At 38.9% G+C, this 27972-nt stretch overlaps 1 protein-coding gene across 1 annotated transcript in view; it reads left to right on the top strand.

Moving 5' to 3' along the window:
- Window positions 1–27972, top strand: part of RYR2 (ryanodine receptor 2) — a gene marked incomplete at its 5' end in the record, with an annotated part of 557937 nt that overhangs the window by 209384 nt on the left and 320581 nt on the right. Inside the window, 3 exon segments of the mRNA NM_001082757.1 lie at window positions 14631–14749; window positions 15639–15772; window positions 17022–17263. Of these exon segments, the coding sequence (NP_001076226.1) occupies window positions 14631–14749; window positions 15639–15772; window positions 17022–17263 (495 nt within the window).

The raw sequence follows: 27972 nt of genomic DNA, 5'->3' as shown, positions 1-27972 counted from the left end.
ATGCACAAACACAACATATAGAGTACAGTTTGGGAACAAAATTTGTAGTTGATTCTCATAGTACAACTCATTAGGGATGGAGGTCCTATATGGGGAATAAGTGCACAGTGACTTGTTGTTCTTTTAATAATTGACATTCTTATTTATGACGTCAGTGATCACCCAAGGCTCTTGCCATGGGCTGCCAATGGTATGGAAGCCTTTTATGACCATAGACTCCATCAATATTTGGACACGGCCATAAGCAAAGTGGATGTTCTCTCCTCCCTTCAGAGAAGAGTATATCCTTCTTTGATGACCCTTCTTTCCACTGAGGTCTCACAGAGATCTTCCATGTATTAAAGAAAGGAGAGAGGACAAGTTCCAGGTCTGAGAGCCACAGCTTCCACAGTGCTGTTACCTACATATCTGCCAGTGTGCAAGAAATGGAGGCCAGGGCTTTGCCTGTAAGCTTTATAGAGGAGCCTACTTTGACAGAGGCCATTTTGGTAGCTGTAATTGACCAATCTCCTAAGGATTTTGAGAGGAGGTTATGGGAAAGTGAATGACCTAGCACAGGTGGTCTCTTGGCAACTGTTTCTGGCACTTGCCTGTACGTGAAGGGCTTTCATGTTCTCCTAACATTACTCTTCATAGAGACCTGAGATGTTTTCACTGCTGCAGATTTTATAGCAGAAGACAAGCAATGTCTTAAGTCTTTCGGGAGAGAAATTCAACTTAAGCCTGTCCCCACCTGACCTGTCTGCCCACTCTCCATCTGGGCTACAGCCACCTACCTCTTGCCAAACTACCAGTGCAGAAGAGCCTTGGTCTTCCATGGGTTTCTCTTGGGCAATTCCCAGATTCCATGTTTCCATCCCACTTCCTTAGATTCTCCAGGGTTGGTTTGAAGGTAGCCTACCAGTAACTGGTACTCATTCATCACTTATTGCTGATTTCATTTCTTCTTATCATAGCCTCTTAGGGTAGCATTCTATAATATTTTGTTCAAGAGAGCATTGTCTCAGAAAATTCATAGACTCTAGGAAAGGCTCTCTTGAGAATACTTGTTTGGACACAAAAATCACAAGCACGATTTCTATGTTCCACCTTGCCCATTTCTAGTCCATTTTGGATACTGAGCTTGTATTTTCATGCACAACTGAAGTTTCAGCTCTCCTGCTCCACTATGAGTAGATAGCTGTTTATTGCCAGTGTCTAGGCTGACTGGGTTTTGCTCATCATATTATTATTCAATATTCTTAGCATTACCAATGTCAAGTAATTGCACTGTGTCACTAAGTCCATCTTAAGGTTAAGTAAGCATGACCTAACCTGAGTGTACTGTCATGGCCTATGGGCCCTCTCTGAAACTAAGTTCATGAGAGCTTCTCTGCAGCATAAATAATTTATCCCAATCTTCTTGAGCCACCTGGCCTCTAGCTTGCCCTTTTAATCCTAATCTCTCAAAACGGGACTCTATTTATTTGGACCCAGTGGTCAAATGAAGGAAATCAATGACTACCCAGAGAAATCTTACATCTCTAGTAGCAAGACAGGATGCATATATGGGCATTGACCTCAGGGTCAACTGATGCTCTAAATGTAGTCTTGATGGATGTTAATCACCTACTTTGGTAACCAACAAATGCCTGCTCTGGAGAAAGACAGGCAGTAAACTGACTGAACTGTCCCGGAACCACATACCTTTATGCATGTAATTTGCCATCTAGAATTGTGCTTTTTTTGTCCATGTGTTACATAACTTTTCTCTGTCCCCTTCATCTACATTTGCCAAGTATCAACATTATGTTTTTCTGTATACCTGTATTTATTCCCTGTGTGGTTATTGGGAATGGTGCCCATGATTTGTTCTTATACTGCAAGAAAACTTTTAAAATTGATGTAAACCTCAGGCAGGTACTACAATCAATTTACACTTCTGCCCTAAAGCAGTAGATCTCAATAAATATACGTATTTGCTGCTTTTAGATGTCTTTTTGAAGAATTGATTGATCTGCATTTCTTTTGCTCCAGGGAATCCTTCTTAAAGGTGCTCAGATGTGAGTGGATTGGGGGGGGGGGGTGGTTGCTTAACAGTTGGGTAACTATAGTTTACAACAGTTTGTTGTATATTTATAAAGAAATAGGGTCAAAGAATTTGAAGATTTCCAACACAAAATGCTAAAGGAGATGGGGATTCTAATTATTCTGATTTTATCATTACACATTGTGTTCATGTACTGAATTATCACACTATAACAAATAAATATGTACCATCGTTATATGTCAATTTAGAAGATCCTCAAATATATATGTATTTTGAATGTTTATTTAAAGAGCTTGAGAGCAATTAATTACATCTGCCAGAATCTCTCTCCTTTACAAAAAAAAAAAAAAATGTATTTGGGCGGGATGTCTTCCATCAGCTGGCCAGCTTCTAAATGGCTGTAAAGGCCAGAGCTGGGCCAGGCCAAAGTCAGGAGCCAAGAGCTTCATCTGGGTCTCCCGCCTGAGTGCTGGCAGGCACCCAAACACTTGGGTCATCTTCTGCTGCTTGTCCTAAGCACATAAGCAGGGAGATGGATTGGAAGTGGAGCAGGTGAGACTTGAACCAGCGCCCACATAGGATGCTGCTTGCAGATGGCAGTTTAATCCTCTGCACCACACTGCCAGCTGCTATCTGACAGCATTTCTGTAGATGTTTATATCACAAGGATACACAGTTATTGTATATTTGAACATTTTAATGACTGCATGGTTTTTCATTATGTGACCAAGGAAATCTTTACTGAATTTAGGACTCTGTACTGAGGATGTTGTACTTGTTACTTCCCATGATATCTCAGTTATGTAGGTTCTGTTATAATTTCTATTTTGCAGATGTACAATCTGAGGCTAGGGAGCTCAGAGGACACTTTTCAAGGTCAAAAAAGTAATACATCTAGGGTCAAACTTGTGTGGTCTATAAGCTTCATGAGTTTAGGAATGATGTCAATTTTTGATCCTTATTTTGCTTATACTCAGTACAGTGAATGGCCCATTCGATAGAGATGAATGCATAAATGAAAATCAATGAAACAACAAAAAAAAGAAATGAAGGCCTCAAATCATGAGAGTCAATAGCAAGAATATATTCAAGTATTTACAGTTTCTTGGATGGCATTCAGCTCTTGGTTAGCTTTTGAGACATAACAATTTATGCAAATAGGTTTTTGTATAGAATAACATTTCCAGCATTGTTACTTAATTGTTGTATCATGAGCTGCCTTTAATTGAAATTCCTCTTTCTTTTAACTGCCCTTTAACTTCCCTAGTTTGCCTTTTATAAATCATGGCTCTCTAAATTGAAGGGCACAAACCTTCAGAGATCTAATTAAGACTGAATAGTACATTATAATTACATTGTTCATTTTATGTGCTTTATTTCAGCTAATTTGCCCTGGGAAACATTCGACTCATACTCCTCTTGTCTTCCAATAAAATGTCCCAGATCCCTGTTTTTAATTTATTTTGCTAATGTATCCATGGTTTCCATCATTTTACGTACAAATGAGAATGTGATACATCTTTATTATCACTAAATTCCATTTTATTAATTTTGTCTCCTTTGCCTCACTTTGCCAAACTGTTAAATTTTTATCTTAAACCCTGCCACTTTTTCTTTCATTTTATTTGAGCTCAAAATTCATTGAGCTTATTTTCTTCTTGAGACTCAGTCATTATGAAAAGTTTGAAGTATATTTAATTGTGTGTGCTTCCGATTTGGCGTGGGACCACTCTCTGGATATTGTTTTTTAAGCCCCCTATGAGTTTGAATATTAATAACAATTCAATCCCCTTTTCTTTCTGTCTTTGGTGGTATGTGGAAACCATATTTAGGGTAGCTTCTATTTAGTTCACAAATTAGCCCTGTTACAAAAGAAAGGCTACATGCCCTGTGCCTCTTCTTTCTTTTCTCTCTCTCCAGATCCTTTTTAGAAAATATTAAGCAATAAATTAAGACAAGGTCTGTAAACAATCAAATCTCAAAATGTCAATTTTGCTCATATACATAACATGTTTCTATACTCTGTTAGTTACGACACATCAGGGGAAACCTGTGATATTTTCTTTTTGGGACTGGTTTGCAGTCCTTGTCTCTACTGTTGAGGAACAGTGTTTTTCTTACTGTTTGTTGAATTTTTCACTTAGTGGTGGGTTAAGCTTATGATTATAAAGTAAATGATTGTAAAAATGAAAAGAAAAAATAACTAAGGAAGGAGAAAGGAGGGCAGAATGGGTGGGAGGGAGGTTAGGGTGGGAAGTTTCACTGTGCTCCTAAATCTGTATATATGAAAAATATGAAATTTGTTCACCTTACATAATTAAAGAATTTTAAAAGAAGGAAAGTGGGTAAGAGTTGTTCAAAGTCTGAGGGCACTTCAAACAATTCATGGAAAATGGAATTAAAAAACAGTTTATTTGATGCAGAATAATTTTGAAATGCATGCTTTTTGTATAATATTCACTCTCTATGAGTTTTTGAAGACCCCCCCATGGATGTCATAAACAAATAAATGTACTTGGGATAGTTATAGCAAAAAACAATCATGTAGCAATTATTAAAAATAAATTTAGCATTTATCTCACACTGAAACTCAACTAGTTTCTTGATTTCAAACTCATAGCCATTTAAATAATTAAAAATATTGTATTCTGTAGTTCTTGAAATTGTGAGTCAAAATTCACTTTGAACGTTGAAAAACATGCCCTGTAATTATGCTGTATACTGATTCACTATTCACCCCTTGGATTGTCCTGGGTACGTCCATACTGCCTGAGTAGGAGAACAGAATAAGCTTCCAGTCTGCACAAACTAGAAATTTCGTCCTGCTTCCTCATTTGTCCTGATACTTGTGCCCACTCTTGAAAGACTGACAACTTAGATGAGATGTATTATTTATCACTCACTGGCAGTTGAACTGAAATCAGTGTAATACAACAACAGAAAAATGCCTTTACAGGACCCTGTCAAGTGCATAGTCCCAGCCATAAATTACTGCTCTTACAGGTAATTCACGTTATTTCCTTACAGTTTCACCATTGCTATGTAGCAAAAACTAAACAAAAACAAATAAACCTCCCAGACCCCCGGAGACCTTTTGCAAACAGGGAGCTAGACAGACTATGTCTTCTGTTACTTCCAATTGCAGCTTGTTTCAGGTCCCTGTTTTGTTCTTTTTTTCCATTATAATGTTAATAGGAGGAGAGGAGTACTCTAGGCTTTATTTTATCATTTATCCAACCTGCTGTCTACTTGGTTAAATATTCACTGTTTTTTGTGGCTCAACTTTTTGCTGTTTCAAGAATGCATTCTTCTGTAGTTTTGGCTATTGTTTTTGTTTTTGGTTTGTATTAGTGTCCCTTTTAACAAGGTCTAACAAACTGGTGTCATTTCTCCTGATTTACTGACCTTATTTGAATGGTTAGCTGTGATTTCATTTCTTTATGCAAATTAGCAGATCTCTCCCTATATCCCCCTCTGATCATTGTTGTCCATTCAGCATTTCCCTACATTTATGTTGAATTTTTAATTTTTGCTTAAAAGAAGCATATTTGTAATTCTTTTCTCTAATTTTTTAGATTGTTACAATTGTAAATAACAGCAGGTGCTAATATAACACAGTTTTAATCCAAGTAATTTTTAAATACCTTCTAATTGCTCCACACAACAACCCCTAGATATGGGCACCAGAATTATGTCCATTTCACTAGAGCATAGTGACTGAAATAAATTGCTTAAAGCCTCCAAGACTCAAATCTTGCAGTAGCTTGAGTCAACACTTGTCACTAGTAAATAATACAGTGGAATAATGATCCCTCTTAGCATATTTCCCTGTTAAATCTTTTAAATACCAAGTCTACCCATCCCTTTTTTGAAACAAAGACAGTCTGTTGCATACCTCATTGTTGGCACAGTATCTTTTATTTTTATGTACTTTACTTCATTTTATTCAGTTAGAACACACTAGCTAACTCCCATACAATGTTTCACTCTCCAAATGCCTGTAATAACTAGGGCCAGTCAATCTCAATGCCAAGAAAGGAGGACTCAATCCGGGTAGCCCACATGGCTGGCCGAGGCCTAAGCAATTTAGCAGTTACCTGCTGCATCCTCGGGTGTGCATTAGCAGCAAGCTACAAGAATTGAACCCAAATGAACTATGGAGTGTGGGTGTTCTAAGTGGCATCTTAACTAGTATGCCAAACTCCCACCCCAGCAACAATCTGCCATGCAAAGTTTGGGCCTACTTGTTTCATGGTAGATGTGTTTTTGTGTTTGATCTTAGTCTATTTCAGCTAGTCTTTATTCACATTGCATTGTTTAAATTTAATTAGCCGGGACCAAGAGACAAATTTTCTTACTTCTATTTGTCTTCAGTGAACTGAGGGGATATTAAGAATTAGGTTCTAACTAAACAGACATAAATGGTTTCAGCTTGAGGAGGGGGTCTAACACCTGCGGTTTGAATAATTTATAATTCAGGGTGTGTTTGATTGTGACTTTCCCTGATCCTGCAGTGGAGGGCTCCTTACTGTGCATTTTGCATGTTTTCTGTCCCTAGTGTTTTCTTCAAGAGGGGCGGTCTAACTCAGACTAATTAGTACCCAGGTTGGAGTCTGTTTCTGGATCTCTAGCTTAGACCATGGGGGTTCCACTTGGAAATGTTCAGCGTAGGTCATGTATTCCTTCTGGTTCATTACTCCCACTCAAAACAGAGCTATGTGAGAGTCCCCTCCTCCTGAGGCATAATCACACTCCTGCCTCCCTCCTACACTGAGAACGAGGTTCAATCTAAACACACATTCACCTCTGTGTTCTGAGATGAGTTTGATCAAGGGAAAACAACATAAACATAAGGGAGAAAATCTGGCCTGGTTGGCCCTGTATTTTCCCTATTGTTGGTTTTCTTGCAATGATCATGGGAGTGCCATTGCCCTATTTGTTCTATCCCTGCTGGCCTCCTATTCCTGAGAGGCCATTCGTTGGATCCTATTCATGCCTTCCTTCAAACAAGTGAGAGTCATCAGTAAGAGTGGGCAACATTGCCAGGCTAGATTCTTTGCAGGTAAAGTCCAACCAAATATAGCAATCCTGCTCTGGGGCTTGTTCTAGTTTTTCCTTAGAGACCTTCAACAAATTTTGTTCAACTGTGGACAGCCCCAGGTGTGATCAGTGAAAGACAATAGCACTGTCAACTCTGATCTCAGAGGAAGCTTCTACAGTTTTAGAAGCTAGGCAACAAGAGTAGAAGTTGATCAACAAAAAACAAATGTGGCCACTGTAGTAGTGTGGTTACAGAAAACCTGGTAAGGAAATTCTCTATCCATTTTAGGATGTGGATATTCCTAATAGTTGCATTGTATGGTTAGTTACATCTTCAGATTTTCTTTCTCATGAAAATAACATAATTCATAAGTTACATCTAATAAAATGTTTTGAGCAAATAGGTAAATATTTGTATGTATTAAAATTTCCTTGCATGTACCAAATTTTTGCAATCTGCAACATATGTACACCAGAAATTGAGTAAAGCCCACCAAAGTTTGCCTTATCATCAAGTCAAATTTTTCAATAGTGAAAGGAGCAAAAGGCTAAAAAATATCCTAGCATTAAGAGAGAGAAATTCTCCACCTTTGTTATACCATTTCTCTTCTCTACTCCTTTAAAATTCAATCAAAATTTTTGTCACAGAATGTTCTAGACATAAAATTTGCAAAATAGTTATTCTGTATGCATTTCATATTAATGATTCTTTTTTCTGTGAGTGAACAGATCATACGTTTGCTTTGTTTAAACTGGTAGTCTGTTTATATTTATTCAATTATTCATTTAGCAAATATGGGTTGGGGCTCCATGGGCCAGAGGATACTGGTGACAAGGAGACAAAATTAAACCAATCCCTGCCCTCGTAGCTTATTCTATAATAGAGGATTGAAATGAAGTAAATAATTATACTATGGTGTGATCAATCCTAACTATTACATTAGAAGGAATAATTAATTCATCTAAAAGTGTTGGTGAAGATTCAACAAAGAAGGTAACTTCTAACATTTGCAAGATGACTGGGCTTTCACAGTCTCAGATGAAGGAAAGTGTTTAAGTCTGAGAACAACATCAGAGATTTATTCTAATAAAGCTATAGTTTGAATATGGTCTATACCCTACAAACTCATGTCCTAATGTGATCACCATTGTGGTGGTACTGGGAAATGAGACTTCTAAGAGGTGCTTAAGAGAGGAGCCAAGGCCCGCGCCACGGCTCAACAGGCTAATCCTCCACCTTGCGGCGCCGGCACCCCCGGTTCTAGTCCCTGTTGGGGCTCCGGATTCTGTCCCAGTTGCCCCTCTTCCAGGCCAGCTCTCTGCTGTGGCCTGGGAGTGCAGTGGAGGATGGCCTGAGTGCTTGGGCCCTGCACCCCATGGTAGACTAGGAGAAGCACCTGGCTCCTGCCATCGGATCAGCACGGTGCGCTGGCCGCAGTGCGCTGGCCACGGCGGCCATTGGAGGGTGAACCAACGGCAGAAGGAAGACCTTTCTCTGTCTCTCTCTCTCTCACTGTCCACTCTGCTTGTTAAAAAAAAAAAAAAAAAAAAAAAAAAAAAGGAGCCAAGCCTGTAGCTGGGTAAGATGCTGCACTGAGCATTTCCTCATATCACTGTTAGCTGCTATTCACAAACCAAGACACCTTCACAAGACCTGCACAAGCCAAGTGAGAAATAATGATGCCTCATTTTAGTAAAATCATAAGGAAAGTCTCTTTGAAGAAAGCAGCGAAGGGACTGGAATTGTGGTCCAGTGATTAAGCTGCCTCCTGCCATGCCAACATCCTATATCAGAGTTCTGGCTCAAGTCCCAGCTGCTCTGTTTCTGATACAGTTCCCTGCTAGTATTCCTAGGAAAGCAGCAATGATGGCCCAAGTACTTGGGTCCCTGCCACTCATGTAGAAGACTGAGATGGAGGCCATGACTTTGGCCTGGCCCAGCCCTGGCTGTTGCAGACATTTGGGGGAGTGAACCAGAAGATCAAAAATCAATCTGTCTCTTTTACATAAATACATAAAATTTTAAAAAGCAGAATGATCTCAAACAACTTACTTTTACAGCTCAAGAAAGTAGAACAAAAACAAATAAAATTTAAAATTTGTAGAAAGAAAGCAATAATAAACACAAGTAACAAAAACAAATGAGGTAGAGACTAAACAATACAAAAAAAAATCAGTGAATCCAAGAGCTGGTTTTTTGAACACATAAAAAATTTTACAGGGGCCCGTGCTCTGTTATAGTAACCAGTAGCCTCCTCCTACAATGCTGAAATTCCATACATTTATTTATTTATTTATTTATTCAACAGAGTTAGAGAGAGAGACAGAGAGAAAGGTCTTCCTTTTTCCGTTGGTTCACTCTCCGAGTGGCCACTACGGCCGGCGTGTTGCAGCCAGCGCGTTGCACCGATCCGAAGCCAGGAGCCAGGTGCTTCCTCCTGGTCTCCCATGCGGGTGCAGGGCCCAATGACTTGAGCCATCCTCCACTGCACTCCCGGGCCACAGCGGAGAGCTGGACTGGAAGAAGAGCAGCCAGGACAGAATCCGGTGCCCCAACTGGGACTAGAACCCCGGGGTACTGGCGCCGCAGGCGGAGGATTAGCCTAGTGAGCCGCATCGCCGGCTGAAATCCCATACTTCTGGTCATGTAGACCTTAACCAAGATTGAATCATGAGGGCTGGCCCTGTGGTACAGCCGGTAAAAGCCCCAACCTGCAGTGCCAGCATACAATGTGGGTGCTGGTTCAAGTCCTGGCTGCTCCACTTCTGATCCAGCTCCCTGCTAATGCACCTGGGAAAGCAACAGAACATGGCCCAAGTGCTTGAGCCCCTGCATCATGTGGGAGACCCAGAAGAAGCTCCTAGCTTCAGATTGGCTCAACTCCGGCTGTTGTGGCCATTTGGGGAATGAACCAGTGGATGGAAGACCTCTCTCTCTGTAACTCTGTTAATAAAATAAATAAGATAAATCTTTAAAAAAATATTGAATCATGAAGAAGTAGAATACCTAAACAGACCAGTAATGAGTCATGAGATTGACTCAGTAATATATAAAGTCTCCAATAAAAGGAAAGCCCAGGACAAGATGGCTTTACTACTGAATACTACCAAACATTTAAAGAAGAATCAATGCAATCCTTCTTAAATTGTTTGAAAAAGTAGAAGAGGAGGGAATTCTTACCTCATTCTATGAGGACAATAGTATCTTGTTATCAAAACCAGACCAAAGATAACAACAACAACAAAAAAGCTTCAGACCATTGTCCTTAATGAAACTATATGCAAACATTATATTCAGCAAATTCAGCAGCCCATTGAAACATTTTTCATGATCAAGTCAGATCTGTCAAAGGGATATGAGGATGGTTCACCATATGAAAAACAATAAACGGAATAATCCACATGAACAGAATGAAGGAAATATTGTATCTGACTAAATAGAAAAAAATGATTTAATAAATTCAATATCCCCTCATGATAAAGCTTAAAAATCAAATACAGAGGAAACATACCTCAACATAATAAAGACTATATAACAAGTCAACAGCTAACATCCAATCAAAAGCGGAAAACCTGAAGCCTTTCCAAGATCTGGAACAAGGCAAGGATGCCTTCTTTCACCTCTTTTATTATATAGTCCTGGACATCCTAGCCAGAGCAGATAGGCAGGAGAAATAAACAAATAACAAAGGACAACCAAATGGGAAAGGAAGAAGCCAATGTATCTCTGTTCACAGATGACATGATCTTTATGTATAAGAAACCCCAAAGCTCCACCAAAAAGCTAATAAAACTGGTAAGCAAGTTCAGCAAAGTTGTAGCATACAAACAACACCAGCATTGTAGAAAACCACCTGAAAAAAAATCAAGAAAACAATACTTTTTCCTGTCACTACCAAAAAGTACCTAGGAAAATATTGAACCAATGAGATGAAAGATTTCGACAACAAAAACTATAAATCACTGATACAGGTTATTGAAGAGGATGCCAAGAATTGGAATGACATCATGTGTTCATGGACTGGAAAAATCAGTATTGTTAAAAGGTACATATTACCCAAAATAATCCAATGCAATCCCCATTAAACTTCAAAAGGCATTTTTTTTGCAGAACTTTAAATAACACTACTAAAATTTATGTGGAACCACAATAAACGTGGACTAGCCAGAGCAATTTTGGGCTAAAAGTAAAAAGGAGGGTGGCATGGCAATTCCTGAATTTAAATACAAAGGTACTATAACCACAACAGCATGATACTGTCATAAAAACATAAATTTACCAGTGGAACAGAATAGAGACCCTGGGAGTAAACCCACACATCCATAGCAGACTGGTCTTTGACAAAGGTACAGTAAAAACATGCACTGGGAAAACGGCAATGTGTTCAGTAAATGGTGTTGGGAAAATTAGATACCCACGTGCAGAGGAATGAAACTGAACTCCTATCTTTCACTCCATGCAAAAATCAACTCAAAGTGGATTAAACACCTAAATCTAAGGCCTGAAATGTTGACATTATTAGAAATTGATATAGAGGAAATATTTCAGAACATCTGAACAGGCAGGTTTTTATGTTTTGTTTTTTTGTTTTTGTTTTTGTTTTTTGGGGGGGTCAGATGCCAAAAGCACAAGAAGCAAAAGCAAAAGTAGACAAATGGAATTTTTCCAAGCTTCTGTATAGCAGAGGAAACAATCAACAGGGCTAAAATAATGTGCGTAATGGGAGAAAATATCTTAAGGCTATACATTTGACAAGTGGTTAATATCCAAATATAGAAGGAATTCCAACAAGTCAATAGTGAAACCCAAATAATCCAATTTAAAAACAGGTAGTAAAACTAAAGCAGACTTTTCTCAAAGGAAGACATGAAAATGGCCAGCAGCGTGACAAAATGATCACTCATCCGGCAGGAAAATGCAGATCAAAACCACAATGAGATATCACCTCATTCGGGTTAGATTGCCTATTTTCAGAAAAGCAATAGATAACAAGTGTTGACAAGCGTGTGGAGAAAAGAGAACCCTTATACATTGTTTGTGGGAATGTAAATTAGTACAGTCATTGTGGAAAACAGTATGGAAGTTTCTTAAAAAAAAAAACTTAAAAAGGAACTGCCATATTATTCAGCAGTCCCATTGCTGAGTGTGTGTGTATATATATATATATATATTTAAGGGAAATGAAGTCAGTCTGTCAAAGAGATAGCTGCACTCCCATGTTTCTTGTGACTGCTATTCACAATGGCCAAAAAAATGGAAACAATCTGAGTTTCTACCTGCTGATGAATGGGTAAAAGAAAATGTGATATACATACACAGGATTTCACCCACAAAAGGATGAAATATTGTCATTTGCCACAACATGGTTGAAACTGAAGGTTATTCTGTCAAGTGAACTTAGCCAAGTAAAGAAAGACAAATATTGGGGCCGGCGCCATGGCTCACTTGGTTCATCCTCCACCTGCGGTGCCGGCAACCCATATGGGCACCAGGTACTAGTCCCAGTTTCTCCTTTTCCAGTCCAGCTCTCTGCTGTGGCCCAGGAGGGCAGTGGAGGATGGCCCAAGTGCTTGGGCCCCTGTACCCACATGGGAGACCAGGAAGAAGCACCTGGCTCCTGGCTTCAGATCGGTGTAGCTCTGGCAGTAGTGGCCATTTGGGGGGTCAACAAATGGAAGGAAGACCTTTCTCTCTGTCTCCCTCTCTCACTGTCTAACTCTATCTGTCAAATAAAAAAGAAAGAAAGACAAGTATTACATAACCACACTCATTTATGTAGTCTGAAAAAAATGGTAATGTCTTAGAAGCTAAAAGTCTAATGGTAGTTACAGTCCTCTGGGAGGAAAGGGAGGTGGAATGGGTACTAGGTTGTAGCTAAATGGGCATAAGTTCTGGAATTCTATTATACAGTAGGGTGATTATAGATATTATTCATTTCTCTATAAACACTCTAAAAGATAGGATTTTTGGATGTTTTCACCACAAAACAGTGTTACATGTTTTATGAGATTGATGTATTTACATTGACTGGACATTACACAATGTTTACCTGTATGGAAACTTCCCATTGTGTCTCATAAATATGTAACATTTTTGTAAGTCAAAATGAAAAAGAAAAAATGAGAGAGGTAGGTAGGTCATTAGGCACCAGCCTCATGAATGGATTAAGGTTGAACTCTCAAGACTGGGTTACTTTTCATGATAGTGAACAAGTTATTGCTCTTATAGGATCAAATACTTGAGCTATCATCTGCTGTCTTCCCTAGGGTGTACTTAGCAGGAAGCTGGATCAGAGGCAGAGGAGCCAGGACTTGAACAAGCACTCTGATATGGAGTGTGGATATCCCAAGTGGCAGCCTAACTCACTGTGACACAATGTCTGCCCCAAACTTTGACTTACTTGTTGTAGTTATTGGAACATAACAACTGAGTTAGACATCAGTAAACTTAAGATCTTGTAGACTACTTTTTAACCAAATACATGTCCATATTTTTGGCATATTAAGTTATTAGTGAAGAAATTAGCACTAAAGCCTTCATTTTGTAATGGCTTGAGATTTGGATCAAGTATAGATGGTGACAGTCCTAGAAAATTGCTTCTGTAAATCTACCTTTATAACCTTGACCCTTTATATTTCTTATATAAGAAAGTGAATTCTATTTGAGATGTATGAGCTTTTCTACAGGGGTCCTCCTCAAACGTCCTTCCCCATACTATCTCAGAGATAGATCATATTTTCTATAGATGAGCCCAATTGCTATAAGTGGTCTACCTTCTTATTATTGATAAAGCAAGCTTGCTCTGAAAAAAATGAGTACAGGCATACACATTTAGCATCATACATTCATGCTAAAATTCTGATAATTTTAGGTGACATTATGTTCTCTTTTTTAAAGCTCAAAACAATAAAGAATGTATCCCATGTTATCTTTTTTGATAGTTATATAGTGTGTGTTTAAGTTTATATTTGGATTATTTTGTATATATCTCTTGTTTGGCTAAGAAACATTTTCTATTGTAAACTTCAATGATAATATAATGGTTTCTATGGAATAAGCTGGGTGGTTGCACAAGTTAACTTTCATTGCCAGCAAGCCTCAGTAAACTGACTGTAACCTACCTGTTTGCTCCACCAACTCTCTCTGTTCAATCGGTGCAGTAGGTATACCTAGTGCATTCGAGACTTTTTTCTCGCATGCACTGTCCTTCCTTTACTGGGAAGACTGGAAATCATCATAAATGTATTCTCCACTCTAGTGTGAGAATTTGTCCCACTCTAGTGTGGCTTTCCTTCGTACCTACCTCAGGTAGAATTATCTGCTTCCTCAGCTCAACTGGGTCTTCGCTGGTTTTGCCCTTTTCTCACAGCTGTGAGTTCATTGTCTTTGGTTATCAGTCCTTTCCTAAACACCTGTCACCTTCCACAGTGCCTGTGGCAAACACATTGAGCCCAAAATAATTATGTGTTGAACTAAATGAACATAGTTTATTGATTGAAAAAGAAGATACTGGACATTGTAGACTGATTAAATCATATTTTCTGTTTGTTTTGGCTTTAGGTATTCTTGAAGTTTTACATTGTGTTTTAGTAGAAAGTCCAGAAGCTCTAAATATTATTAAAGAAGGACATATTAAATCTATTATCTCACTTTTAGATAAGCATGGAAGAAATCACAAGGTAAGTGAGCACCTGTATTTCCATTAATGAATTCTGGAATCATTTTAAATATATGAGGACACTTGCAAAAGTTTGTGGAAATGGAATTCAAATATAATTTTGTGTTGGTTCCAAAATTTTGAAATCTATGCATGGGAGGGGAGTTTAGAAAGTTCATGAAAAATGCAAGTACATTGATTTAAAAATTTATAAATTTTAAAAATTAATTAATTTATTTGAAAGGCAGAATTACAGAAAAGGAGAGAAAAATGAGCGAGAGATCTTCTACCTGCTGGCTCACTCCCCAAATGGCTGCAATAGCCAGGGCTGGGCCAGGCTGACACCAGGAGCCAGAGTCTTCATTTGGGTTTCTGATATGGGTGCTGGTGCCCATGACTTTGGACCATCTTTTGCTGCTTAATTCCAGACACATTAACAAAGAGTTGGATTGGAAGTGGAGCAACTTGAACTCAACATGGCACCCATATGATATGCATGTGCTGTAGGTAGTTGCTTATACTGCTACACCACAACACTGGCCCCTAAAAAGTTTTTGCACCAAAATAAACTTACCTTTTAATTCTGTCTTTCCACAAGCATTTGTTGTTATGCCCTCATAGTTTTAAAATGAAGTAACTTTTAAAAGATGTTTCAGGTTTTTATGAGTCTTTTTCATCTGTTGATTCAAATTAATATTGTTTATTGTTTATTCATAGCATAAGCGTTAACATGAACAACTGTCAATTTGTATATGAAGGAAAGTTGGACAGTTGGTGGGACACAGGCTGTACTGTTTAAATGACCGAGTCAGATGTGACTGCAAGGAATGTGTTCACTTTGTGAGAAGTGTTCAGGAGGCTTGAATCAGAAAGGGGCATTAGAAACATCTGAAAGTGATTTCCCTTTTCAGGTCCTGGATGTCTTGTGCTCCCTGTGTGTTTGCCACGGGGTTGCAGTCCGTTCTAACCAGCATCTCATTTGTGACAACCTCCTGCCAGGAAGAGATCTGTTATTGCAGACACGTCTTGTAAACCACGTTAGCAGGTAAATGCAAGTAGACAGTGGCACTAAGTAGGTAACGTAACAAAAGAATTCATGTTCAATAGCTGATGCTAAGACAGCATATGCTGTTTATTTTATTAGGATCATTTATGTATTTATTCAGTATTTTAATATTATTTTCTACCAAGCAAACTGTGATAATAATAAGAAAGAACAAAGCATTATGTGGATTTTTCACAAATATCTATGTAAGAGCTTTTGTTCTCATTCATATGGGAGTTCAATGGATTGTCATTGGTATCTCTATGGACAGCATGACAATCGTGCAGGGATACAGTTTTATATCTGTTTATATACAAATAGTTTATATACATATAGGTTACATACTTATATGTGTATATAGTTTCCTGACACCTTCATATTAACTTGTTCTTAAAAATGGAGGTAAAAACAATTTACTAAAACTTCCTTCTGTTCACAGCAAGGCATGGACAACAACCAGCCTGATAGTTACCTTGATTGCTTTGCAAGCAACATGACCTGCTTCCGCTTCATACCCCATACAACAAAAAACTTAGTTAGAAAATTGTCCTGGATTAATAATATCCCTATTAATTCTCAAGTGTCATTATGTGACTTAAATTTGGTTAATGATATAAAGTATGCTGAAGAGCGATTTATGAAAAGATTCTTTTTTTTTTTTTTTTTTTTTTTTGACAGGCAGAGTGGACAGTGTGAGAGAGAGACAGAGAGAGAAAGGTCTTCCTTTGCCGTTGGTTCACCCTCCAATGGCCGCCGCTGCAGCCGGCGCACCGCGCTGATCCTGGCAGGAGCCAGGAGCCAGGTGCTTTTCCTGGTCTCCCATGGGGTGCAGGGCCCAAGCACCTGGGCCATCCTCCACTGCACTCCCTGGCCATAGCAGAGAGCTGGCCTGGAAGAGGGGCAACCGGGACAGAATCCGGCGCCCCAACCGGGACTAGAACCCGGTGTGCCGGCGCCGCAAGGTGGAGGATTAGCCTATTGAGCCACGGCGCCGGCTTTATGAAAAGATTCTTAAGTGTCATTTCCAAGTTATCCAAAAGGCAAACACTACATATTGGATGGGAACTTAAGGCTGACCATCATAGCATACTACCTCAGAGATCATTTTAACAATTTTGTAGTATTTAAGGAAACATGTATTTAATATGTGATGTCTCCAGAAGGCAGGACTAATGGTCACCATAGGGAAATACAATGAAAAGAGTGAAAGGTTTGAATTTTCTCATTCGCTATTCCTATCTCTTCAAAGCATGAGACCCAATATCTTTCTGGGAGTCAGCGAAGGGTCTGCTCAGTATAAGAAGTGGTACTATGAACTCATGGTGGACCACACAGAGCCGTTTGTGACTGCTGAGGCCACGCACCTGCGAGTGGGCTGGGCCTCCACCGAAGGGTACTCTCCCTACCCTGGAGGGGGTGAAGAGTGGGGTGGAAACGGTGTTGGAGATGACCTCTTCTCCTATGGATTTGATGGGCTTCACCTCTGGTCAGGTAAAGTACTCTGTTATCTTTTACAGTGTTCTAGAAGAAGGTCTTCTGCCCTTGCTGTGCATTTCCAAAAGTTTCTGTTGCTGTTTCCATCGGGTGAATCTATTATTCAGAAATGTCACATGGGGATGATGAATAAGAGAGTTGAGTCAAACTCAGAATTATGCCAGGAGAAAAAACTACAATTACAAAACATTTCCAAAGAAACTTCATTACCTAGAAACAATATATTTTAAAAGTGCCATTCCAGTGCATGAATGAAGTACAAAAAACTGCTGTTTCCTACTTTAATTGGTTTGTCCAAATGCTTTAGCTTGGAATGTAAAATGAACAAAATAAACCCTGGAAAATAACCAGAAGAAAGTTCAGCCTTCTGCTATATAATGTAAAGGCATAAATCAGTAATCTGTAAAGTTTGTGAGTAGTCACTTCATAGCCAAATGGTACTTTATTTATGTCCATGCTTTTAGATATTAGAATTTAAGATTCTTCAGACATGTGCTTATATTCATAAATCTGCATCCTTGTAGTATGACCTTGACAGATTGTAAAGCTTTAGGCATAGAAAAGATACAGAAGATACAGAAAGTCATCTTAAGTTATACAAAGCTGAATTTTGGGGGCTGGCACGGTGGCATAGAAGGTTGAGCCTCTGCCTGTGGTGCTGGCATCCTTTATGGGCTCTGGTTCGAGTCTTGGCTGCTGCACTTCCAATCCTGCTCCCTCTGGTACACCTGGGAAAACAGCAGAGAATGGCCCAAGTCCTTGGGCCCCCTAACCCACATGGAAACCTGGAGGAAGCTCCAGGCTCCTTGCATTGGCCTGGCCCAGCCCCAGCTGTTGCAGTTATTTGGGGAGTGGGCCCGCAGATGGAAGATTGATCTCTCTTTCTCCCTCCATCTCTCTACTTTCTTTCTCTCTCTCTCTCTCTCTATTTGTAGAAAGAAATAATTAAATAAATCTTTGATATTAAAAAAGAAAGCAAGCTGAATTTTGCCTCTTATGGATTACAAGTGGCATTTCATTTATCAATAATTTATAAGCCCAATAATCTTATACAACTAACTTTATAAATGAACTAAATTTAAGAATTTGTTAATGAGTTTATAAACTAAGTACTCTTAATTACATCTAACAATAGTGCTGATTGTTTTCTTTATTTTCTACCAATAGCTCAATTGTCTAGATGAGAGGAAACTATATTTTGAAGCCATAGGTTGTATGTTTTGTGTTACCACTGGGACAGGTTGTTAGAATCCTCGCTTCATGTGGACTGCCTTGTATATGGATTCACTGTACCAGTCAGACTGTAGTCATGTGTCTTGTTCTCATATACTATCCTACTGCCCAAAGACAAAGGTACTAACTCTAGAGACTGATCAAGCATAACATAGGGCTAATGTCTGTTTTATAATATGCTCTAATTATATACCTTTGAATATTATCATCCTCTTTCTTCTTCCTACTGTGGCTCCTCAGGAAATAAATAAGTAAGTAGATGAATCAAACATTAGCTAGTTTTTACTTTACACAGAGAGTTAATGAGAAAATATGACAATAAGACAATGCTGAATTTCTTTTAATTATTTTAGGCATATAATGCATTTTGCCATTTTTTGTATTCAGTTTGGAGCCTTTACATTGAAAACATCAAAAGAACCTAATGCTTGTGGAGGTGAATTGTTTGCATTTTGTCTTTTATTACAATCTGTTAAATAATAACAACAGAAAACCTTTCAGTGAGTCTATGCACATGTCACAGAAAGACTTGATAGGTTGTGGAATTTAGGAAGAAAATTATTTTGAAACTTTACTGTTCAGAGAAAATATTTAAGTTTTTAATGGCAAGAAATTAGAGACAATATCATGGCTATAGTGGAAGGTATGTTCTCTTGAGCCACTGGCAGTCTATCAAAAGCTTTGCTAATGTCATTCATAGTTGACGAAGATAAATCAAAATTAGTTGGAGTCTAAGTTACCGACAGTGAATTCATGGTATGTTAGATACTCTTTTTGGTGTCATTCTCCCATTCATTTTATTTTAATGGTTCATATAGAATTTAAAGTATCAAACAGTGGTGATTTACAGGATAGACCATGTTCCTCACCACTTAACATTTTTTCATTGGGGAGTAGACATGTTCCTTGGAACCAGAACTTAGCTCAAAAGCAACCATTCATTCTTTCCAATGTATTCTGTGCACAGTGTTGATGCATTTCCTCTCTGTGGATACAGAACTGAATTTTGATAATCCCAGATGTTTTAAAGGAACAAAACTGTAAAAAACAATCCTGGGCTTTTAGAGAATTTAAATATTGAATATGTATGGAAGAATATCATCGAATAGTACAGGAAGGGTGGGTAGAACTTTCTCATCCAGGACTTATGAATCAGACTGCTTTTAGCTTTCTTCCTGGTTAGTACAGAAAATAGAAATGTAATCTTTTATGGATTTGATATGAATTTATGTAAATACAACCTGAAAATGCATCTAAGCAGATTCAGCAATGTGAGTAACATTAAAAATGTGAACCCCAGGTTGTTCATTAGTGCTTTTCTCTATTTTATTTGATTGTTTCAGCATGGCACAACAAGTTACCATGGTGACAGCATCATCCTAATAATGTCTCTCTCAAGCTGAGCAATATACAATACAGTTGGATTATAGTAAATATGTTTAATAATTTATTTTTAAACATTTTATTTAAGGTATACACCTTTCATGTAGTTCATTTATACAGATTTATGAACATAGTAATATTTCCCACCCTCACTGGAAGCCTTCCTCCTCTTCCTCTCATATTCCCACTCTTAATTTTTACAAAAACCTATTTTTAATTTACTTTGTACCCATAAGATTACTCTACAGTAAGTAAAGAGTTCAACAAATAGTATGAAGAAAAAAAACACACAGTTCCTCAAGAGTAGAGACAAGGGCTGTAATGATCATTGGTCTCAAAATGTCAATTTCACTCCAATATGTTACATTTTAGGTACTATTACCACAAATTAGGGAAAACATATGGTATTTGTCTTTATGGGACTGGCTTATTTCATTAAGTATAATGGTTTACAGTTGCAGCCAACTTGGTGCAAACTGCTGAGTAGTATTCCATAGTGTATATATACCATAATTTCATTATCTAGTTATCAGTTGATGGACATCTGGGTTTATCCCTGTAGCAGCATTTGGTTGACCACCCGGTTGGTGAAGGGTTTGGTTCATTCCATTATCACCTCCTGTAAACACTTAAAAAAGACAAGCTAGTATAAAAGCCATGATGAGAATAGTAGCCAATGGTCCTACATGACGTTAACCAAGTAATGAGAAGATTTCTTAGAGAAGAGGAAATGAGGGGGTCTCTGGACCCTAGTGAAGACTGTTAGATGGATGTGACCTCCTCTTTAACTGTTGGGGTTATTTTGGAGTTGAGATAATGTTGTGGCTCAAAGCTGTTCTTGAGATCACTACTGAGGAGAGAGAGGCTGAGAAACTGATCCCAACCAAGACTGGGGAAAAGGTTGCTCATCTCTTACAGGTAGAGGAGTTTGTAGAAAAATTCTGAACAATCATACAACATTAAGTGGGGGAACTGACCATCAATATACCTGAGTTGGGAGTAGAGCCATTGATGAGTAAAGGCCATGATTACAAAGGAATGAGGCCACAAGTGGGCTAGATAGGGTTTAGAACAGAGGACAGAGTCATTATAGGAGGACCTAAGACAGGTGCCGTCTAAACCACAAATAAGATTTCTGATTGAGAGACAAATAAAAACTGACAGAAGTGGCCTGATAAAAATCAGGTGGGCTTTAAGGCCTTGCCAGTTATGAGGCCCAGACCTATCTATCTCTTTACATGGGATACATCATAAGAGAGGTGTGAACTTCCTTGGGGAAGGCACCCTGTTGCCTTCCATTACCTGGCTGGCCTTGGAGGAGAGCTGACCAGGTAAAGGCAGGTGCCATCTCTAACAGAAAATTTACAGTTCTGCCTGCAGTGTTGCTGACTCTACTTGGCCTACCTCTCAGCAGCAGTGGTTATGCTGGGCCAAGTGAAGGGCTTTTCAGATTAGAGTCAACAAGGTCTGTGGCTCTGACCTAAAGTCTTTTGACTCCAGGACAGTTCCATTTCCAGTGATCCAACTCTTGGCTTACAGGGCTGCCAGGGCTCTTCATAAGCTGACTTCAGTTGAAGCCCTGGCTTTTCACATCAAAAGCCACTGCAGTGGACTGGCCTGCTGTGTCTCCTTGATGGCAGATCACTGTACAGAGCAGCCTTAATTGGCCTGCCACCTATCTTTACAGCTGCTTCTGCTGCCTAGCTTTCTCTTACTCCTGGTTTTTGTTAAAGCAGACCAGAGGAAACCTTTAAGAGGATGCAAGTCAAGGGAGTGCTCAGTCCCATCTCTAACATTTGGTGGCCTAAACTAAAAGTCTGTAGTCACAGGCATGTTTGGACAGTGGTTTTTCTGTGAGGTGGACAATGCCCAGGAGAAAAGCTATGTCCTCACTTTAAAACTTTCTCTCCCTTTGTTTGATCTGAAAGGGAGGTTTTGCCTCTTTTCTGTGCCAATGGCTAAGTAAATGTAGCCATGAAATCATAATTTAAGCTCTCATTTTGGCTATGCTATTATTATAGAAAAATATTAGCCACACCATTTATAAGATCTAAAGATCAAACTGTACATCTTGGAGAGTACTTCAGTTTAGAGTCAGTCTCCCATCTCGAAGAGAATAGAGAAATGAGGGAACAAGTCAGGCTTCCCAGATCACTTACTAACAATAACATGATCAAATGAAAACATAACAAGCAATTTCAACCGTTAAATAACAACTTATGAAAACATTTACCAGAAGGTCTGATGCTGCCTGTAAATTTTAAGAATACTTGTATTAGGAAAGATTTTTTTTTTTTTGACAAGCAGAGTGGACAGTGAGAGAGAGAGACAGAGAGGTCTTCCTTTGCCGTTGGTTCACCCTCCAATGGCTGCCGCGCCCGGCGCACCGCGCTGATCCGAAGGCAGGAGCCAGGTGCTTCTCCTGGTCTCCCATGGGGTGCAGGGCCCAAGCACTTGGGCCATCCTCCACTGCCTTCCTGGGCCACAGCAGAGAGCTGGACTGGAAGAGGGGCAACCGGGACAGAATCTGGCACCCCGACTGGGACTAGAACCCCGTGTGCCAGCGCCGCTAGGTGGAGGATTAGCCTATTGAGCCGCGGCGCCGGCCAGGAAAGATCTCTTAAATATCTAACATGGAGTAACCTGTTTGACCAGCAACTCAAGCACAAACTTGTAAAAACAGTTTTAGTTTCCTTCTACCAACACATTTAAAACATCTGATACAAAGATTCATCTAGGTCACATGAACCAAAAGGTATCTTTGGTTAATTTGGCCATTTAAATTTATGAGCAATCTTTTATCTATAAGCCAATGGAAACAGAGTTCTTTTTTTAAAAAAAAGATTTATTTATTTCACTTGAAAGTCAGAGTTACACACAGAAGGAGAGGCAGAGAGAGAGGTCTTCCAACCGCTGGTTCACTCACCAAGTGGCCACAATGGCTGGAACTGCGCTGATTCAAAGCCAGGAGCCAGGAGCTTCTCCTACCTCTCCTACCTCACGTGGGTGCAGGAGCCCACGGACTTGGGCCATCTTCTACTGCTTTCCCAGGCCATAGCAGAGAGCTGGATCAGAAGTGGAGCAGCCAGGTCTCAAACTGGCACCTATATGGGATGCTGACACTACAGGTGGCAGCTTTACCCACTATGCCACAGCACTGGCCACTAAAACAGAGTTCTTAATAAATTTTCCCATGTAGACATATAATATGGATACACGTGTAACATAGCATGCAAGATAGAAAAATAAAGCAGTTTCAGTAATAGTTCTTAAAATCTTTGACTGTTTTTTAAATTAAAAATTGATTCAAATTATTTTCTGCTGTTGATAACCTCAGTTAACCATACTTTTTCTCAGTTGGAACCTGTAGTCCATTATGTGCTTCATCTGCTTACAGAGCCATTCCAAAGTACTGAATACAATAGAAGTCACTGGAAAAAAAAATCTTCAGAATTTATAGGAGAACACAGTTAAAGCAGTTAAAATAGCCATGTTTAAAATTAAAATCTCGTTAACGAGCAAGAGTTATTTGCTTACTCCACACAGTATTTTTGAAAGCACCTGTAGGATTTATAAAACATTTATCCCTTTTAGGCCTCTTTAAGATAACCATCTTGTCTGGTAATACAGTCATTAGACTTTTTAACTTCTGGATGTCTGTATCAGTAGCATTTTTTATTATCATAACTTGAAATTTAGCACCACTTCACATCTTGACAGTACCTGTAACATAATCCAAAGAGCCTGATTAGTTGGTTTTTCTACAAGATGAGAGACATATATCCTTTGATATTTCCAGGGACCCAACTGGAAATATCACAGTCCAGAGAATTTGGAAATTTGATTTTTTTTTTGAATGCCTGTCAAGGATGCTAAGGAAGTTTAAAATATCTGGTAGAAATAGGATCACTTAACATTATAACATAATATAGACCAGATTTGATCGTTGTTATAATGTGATTACTCAAATGTTTTAGATAAGCATATATTTAAACAAACCATAACTCTTAATAAAAAAAACTCAGCTGTTTTAAAACAATTAGAACCTAACAGAGATATTAAGAGAACACAATAGATTACTTCAACAGAACAGAAAATCTGTGTCTCTTTGGTCATTACAAAAATTGGAAATAAAACCTTAAATTTAAGAGCTAGTGTATGGAATCATATCCCATAATTTGGAACAGTTTTAACAGAGTCAGAACTGGGGAAGAGAGAATAGCTTACTGGAGCTGGCTATAAACTGACAGTCACCAATTAGACAAAACCATCAAAAGGAGATGCTGTAGGTTTTAACCAGATTTTTAAGACAATTTCAAAATATAAAAACCTCATTGTTTTAACAGAGGATCAGATTCTATTTCTATGTCAAATAATAGCTTTTGCTTTCTAACTGCTAATTCCCTTGATTTACATTTTGAAATAACCCTTTAGAAATCTCCAAATTAAGACAACATTTTTTAAATAAGATAACACATCAAATTTCAACCTTAGTTCCTTTTAAGCAGTGTTGAACTATTTTCATATGGACAATTTATAGAAACATGTTAGCAAACTGAAGTAGTTTTTCCATAGAATATAAGGTGGTAAGAGTACCAAGTTTACGTTTAAACACAGTTATCTCATTTGTTTTACCCAATTTACATTTAGCAATTATACCTGGATGACTGAAGGTGCTGATGTTATACCATATGTCTATCTGAATTACAGTCAAAATTGCATTCATACGAAATTCTCCTTTTATAAAACTCTAGCTATAAATTAGTGACATTAAACCAAAGGCTGCAAAATCCACCTTAGGGGTTATAACAAGTACTGATTACCTATTGCTATATCATTAGAAACCTGCTAAAACAAATTGCAAAACAAGTTAGGTAATTTACAAAGCAATATTTTTAAAGGCAGTGATTTTTCCAGATTCAAAAGAGCGTAATGCCTTTAAAGTCAATGTCCAGTTACAGTTGAACCAAATTCTAATGCATGAGATTGCTATTTACCAAAGACATCTTTTTAGATTCTAATTGAATTTGAGTCTAGTTTTCCACTGGAGATTGTTTACCATTATGTTAGATTTAATGGGGGACAGCATCCATTAGAATAGATGGACACCCCTCTAGTTGGAGAGAGGGATTTTAAGGAGGAGAATCTGATAGGTAACAGAGTAAGGGACAATTAGGGAAAAAGAGATATGTCTGGAAGTAGTAATTAACCCTGTGAGCCTGCTTGTTTAAGGGCCAGTAGTCTTGATCATTATTTTACATAGGTTGGGAGAGCTATATCGAGGAAATTCTCACTAATGGAGCCAGGAAATTGAATTTGTAGGAATTGAAGAGATTTGGCAAAGCTTGATATTCAGTTACAAGGCGGGGACAAAATCCATCAAAAAACCTGATTATCCTGTCTGGATTGCCCATGATAGCACAAAAGAGCCATCAGAAGTGTGGGATACCAACTGGGAGCTCAGAAGGATGGAATCACCACTCTCTTGCTATTCTTATGGTAAAATTAGAACAGGAGGGGGAGGGGAAAAGACCAGTTGGAGAACAAGGGTCAGATGGTGAAGTCATGGAGACGGGGTCTGTACCCAAACTTGGCTTTACTTCTCCTGGAGGAGGGTGTTAGAGAGGATCATAGATAAGACAGGGGAATAGACTTTGAACAAGGGCTAGTTCTAAGATTAGGTTGGAATTCCCGAGCAGGAGTGGTGGGTACAGTGAGCAAGAGAGTGAGAGCTAGAGCAGCAAACGTAGAAGAAAGGGGTTTTGGCTTTTTAGCTAGAGCTCTGGAAGTTAAGAGAACTTGAACTGGGTAAGATTTAGAGCTGAGGTAGGAGAAAGCCTGAACATAGGCGATTTTCTTCTACTTTCTCCAATGCTCACAGAAGTGATAAAGATCTTCAGCAGTGTCAGGATCAAACATTGACTGGTTGTTGAGAGGAGGGTTGAACAGAACACAGGACAGAGAAGCTCCCATGGTGACCCATAGAGTCAGATTGATGGATATCAGATATCCCCAAGATCATGGCCACCTGACGGGATATGGGAACGGAGGGTGGGGTCATCACCCATGTACTCACTGGAGCCCAAATCATAGAAGGGAAAAAGGGGGTTGAGTTGTCACTCACATCCATTGTTGCCTGGACACAGAGTCTATAGAGGCATGACGCTGTAGGAGTGTGGTGCCTGGTACGAGAACTTCAGAGGTGAAGTCAAGTAGAATCACAACCCAAAGAAAGAGGATCCTCCACCTGCCCCATCTTACCTCAGGAATTTGCAAGGCCAGTGTATGGTTGGGGATGATAGAGCATTCATGAATGTGGCATGGAAGGAGGTCCAGGGGCGTGCTTTGTGGTTGGTAGGTTTGCAGGATCCCAGAGCATCTCACATCCCCAAGGGGAGAGCAAGGTCGATGGGATAACCTGGATCCAAGTTACAGCACCAATGTAAGGCCACCACAAAACACACCAAACACCGGAGTTAAGGAATAGGGTTTAATAACTGGGGAAATCCAACAGGGCAGAGGGAAGGGATGAAGAAGAAAAATGGGGGGGGGGTGGTGAGAGAGAGATCAAGTGACAGAGCTTGTGTGCAGGAAGCAGGTCCTGTTATACTTGCCAGGGGGCAGGGAAGTAGGAGTAGTGGATCTCATTAGGGTGTGGATGGAGTTGACACCTGTGGTTGGGCCACTGGGCTTAGGACCAAAGCTTACTGTGCAAGTTGGTGATGGGGGCCAGAGCCCAAGATGGCATCCGGAGCATAGATGTTATCACTGATAACATGGCACCATTTACTAACAATGCCCCCCCTTTTTTTCTTCTTATCTTGGGAAGATTTATACCACAACTTTAACCACTTAAGTTAGGATCAAGTTTAATTAAAAGACAAAGGCCTCTGCCACATAATGAGTTCCAGTATTTTCTTAGTGCAGTCTTTTGGTTCCCCTATATATAGAATCATGTCATCTGCAAATAGGGGTGGTTTGATTTCCTCATCTCAATTTGTGTCCTTTTGGTTTCTTTTTCTTTCCTAATGGCTCTTCCTAAAACTTCAGGACTATATTTAATAGCAGTGATGAGAGTGGGCATCTTAGTCTGGTTCCAGATCTTAATGAGAGTGCTTCCAACTTTTCACCATTGAATAAGAAGCTGGCTGTGGGTTTGTCATAAATTACCTTGATTGTGTTGACAAATGTTCCTTCTATACTCAGTTTGCTTAAGGTTTTCATTGCGAAAACATGTTGTATTTTATCAAAAGCTTTATTTTCATCTATTGAAATAATCATATGGTTTTTGTTCTTCAGTTTGTTAATGTGCTGTTTTACATTTATTGGTTTGCGATTGTTGAAATATCCCTGAATACCTGGGATAAATCCCACTTGGTCTGAGTGAGTGATCTTTCTTATGTGTTCTTGGATTGATTAACTACTATTTTGTTGAGAATTTTTGCATCTATGTTCATCAGGGATATTGGTCTATAGTTCTCTTTCTCTGTTGTTTCTTGGTCTTGGTACAAACAAGTAAGTAGACCTTTGTGAGTTGTGTTATTTTTGTATGATTTTTTAAGCTTCCTTTATTTTATTCAGGGAATTCTAGGAGAACAATTTGCTAGTTATTTTATTGCTTGCAGTTTTGAATTTTTATAAAATAAAAGTGTCTGCATTTAAAAATGTACATAATTCTCTATTAGTAGCATTTCAAATATGAGGTGTTATAAAAAACACCAATCATATATCACGAAGTCTATTTCCTGTTTGCACTGAGGAGTATGCTTGTGTTTGTCAGCAGGTGTTTTTGAGAACCATACTTTCTTCCAGCGTGCTGTGAGAAACAGACACCCTTGAGACTAATTAATAAAAAGTTCTGATCTAAAACAAGAACAAGCTTAGAAGATAGCTTGATCAGGGCAAGAAATGGCATTTATCAAATATCATTGTCATGCCTCAGAGTATCTCATGCTGTACATCTGCAAGAATGAAAGAAAAAAAAGGAAGGAATAAAGGAGGGAAATTGAGGGAGGGAAGGGAAAGGAATGAAAGTATGGTTTTCATATTAGAACTGTACTTATGAAATACATGTACTATGTTCTCTTTAT

This window comes from Oryctolagus cuniculus, chromosome 13 (genome assembly GCF_964237555.1).
Source record: "Oryctolagus cuniculus chromosome 13, mOryCun1.1, whole genome shotgun sequence".
NCBI classification, from domain to species: domain Eukaryota; kingdom Metazoa; phylum Chordata; class Mammalia; order Lagomorpha; family Leporidae; genus Oryctolagus; species Oryctolagus cuniculus.
Note: the sequence above shows the minus strand (reverse complement) of the source record. Positions and strands in the feature narration are given on the sequence as shown.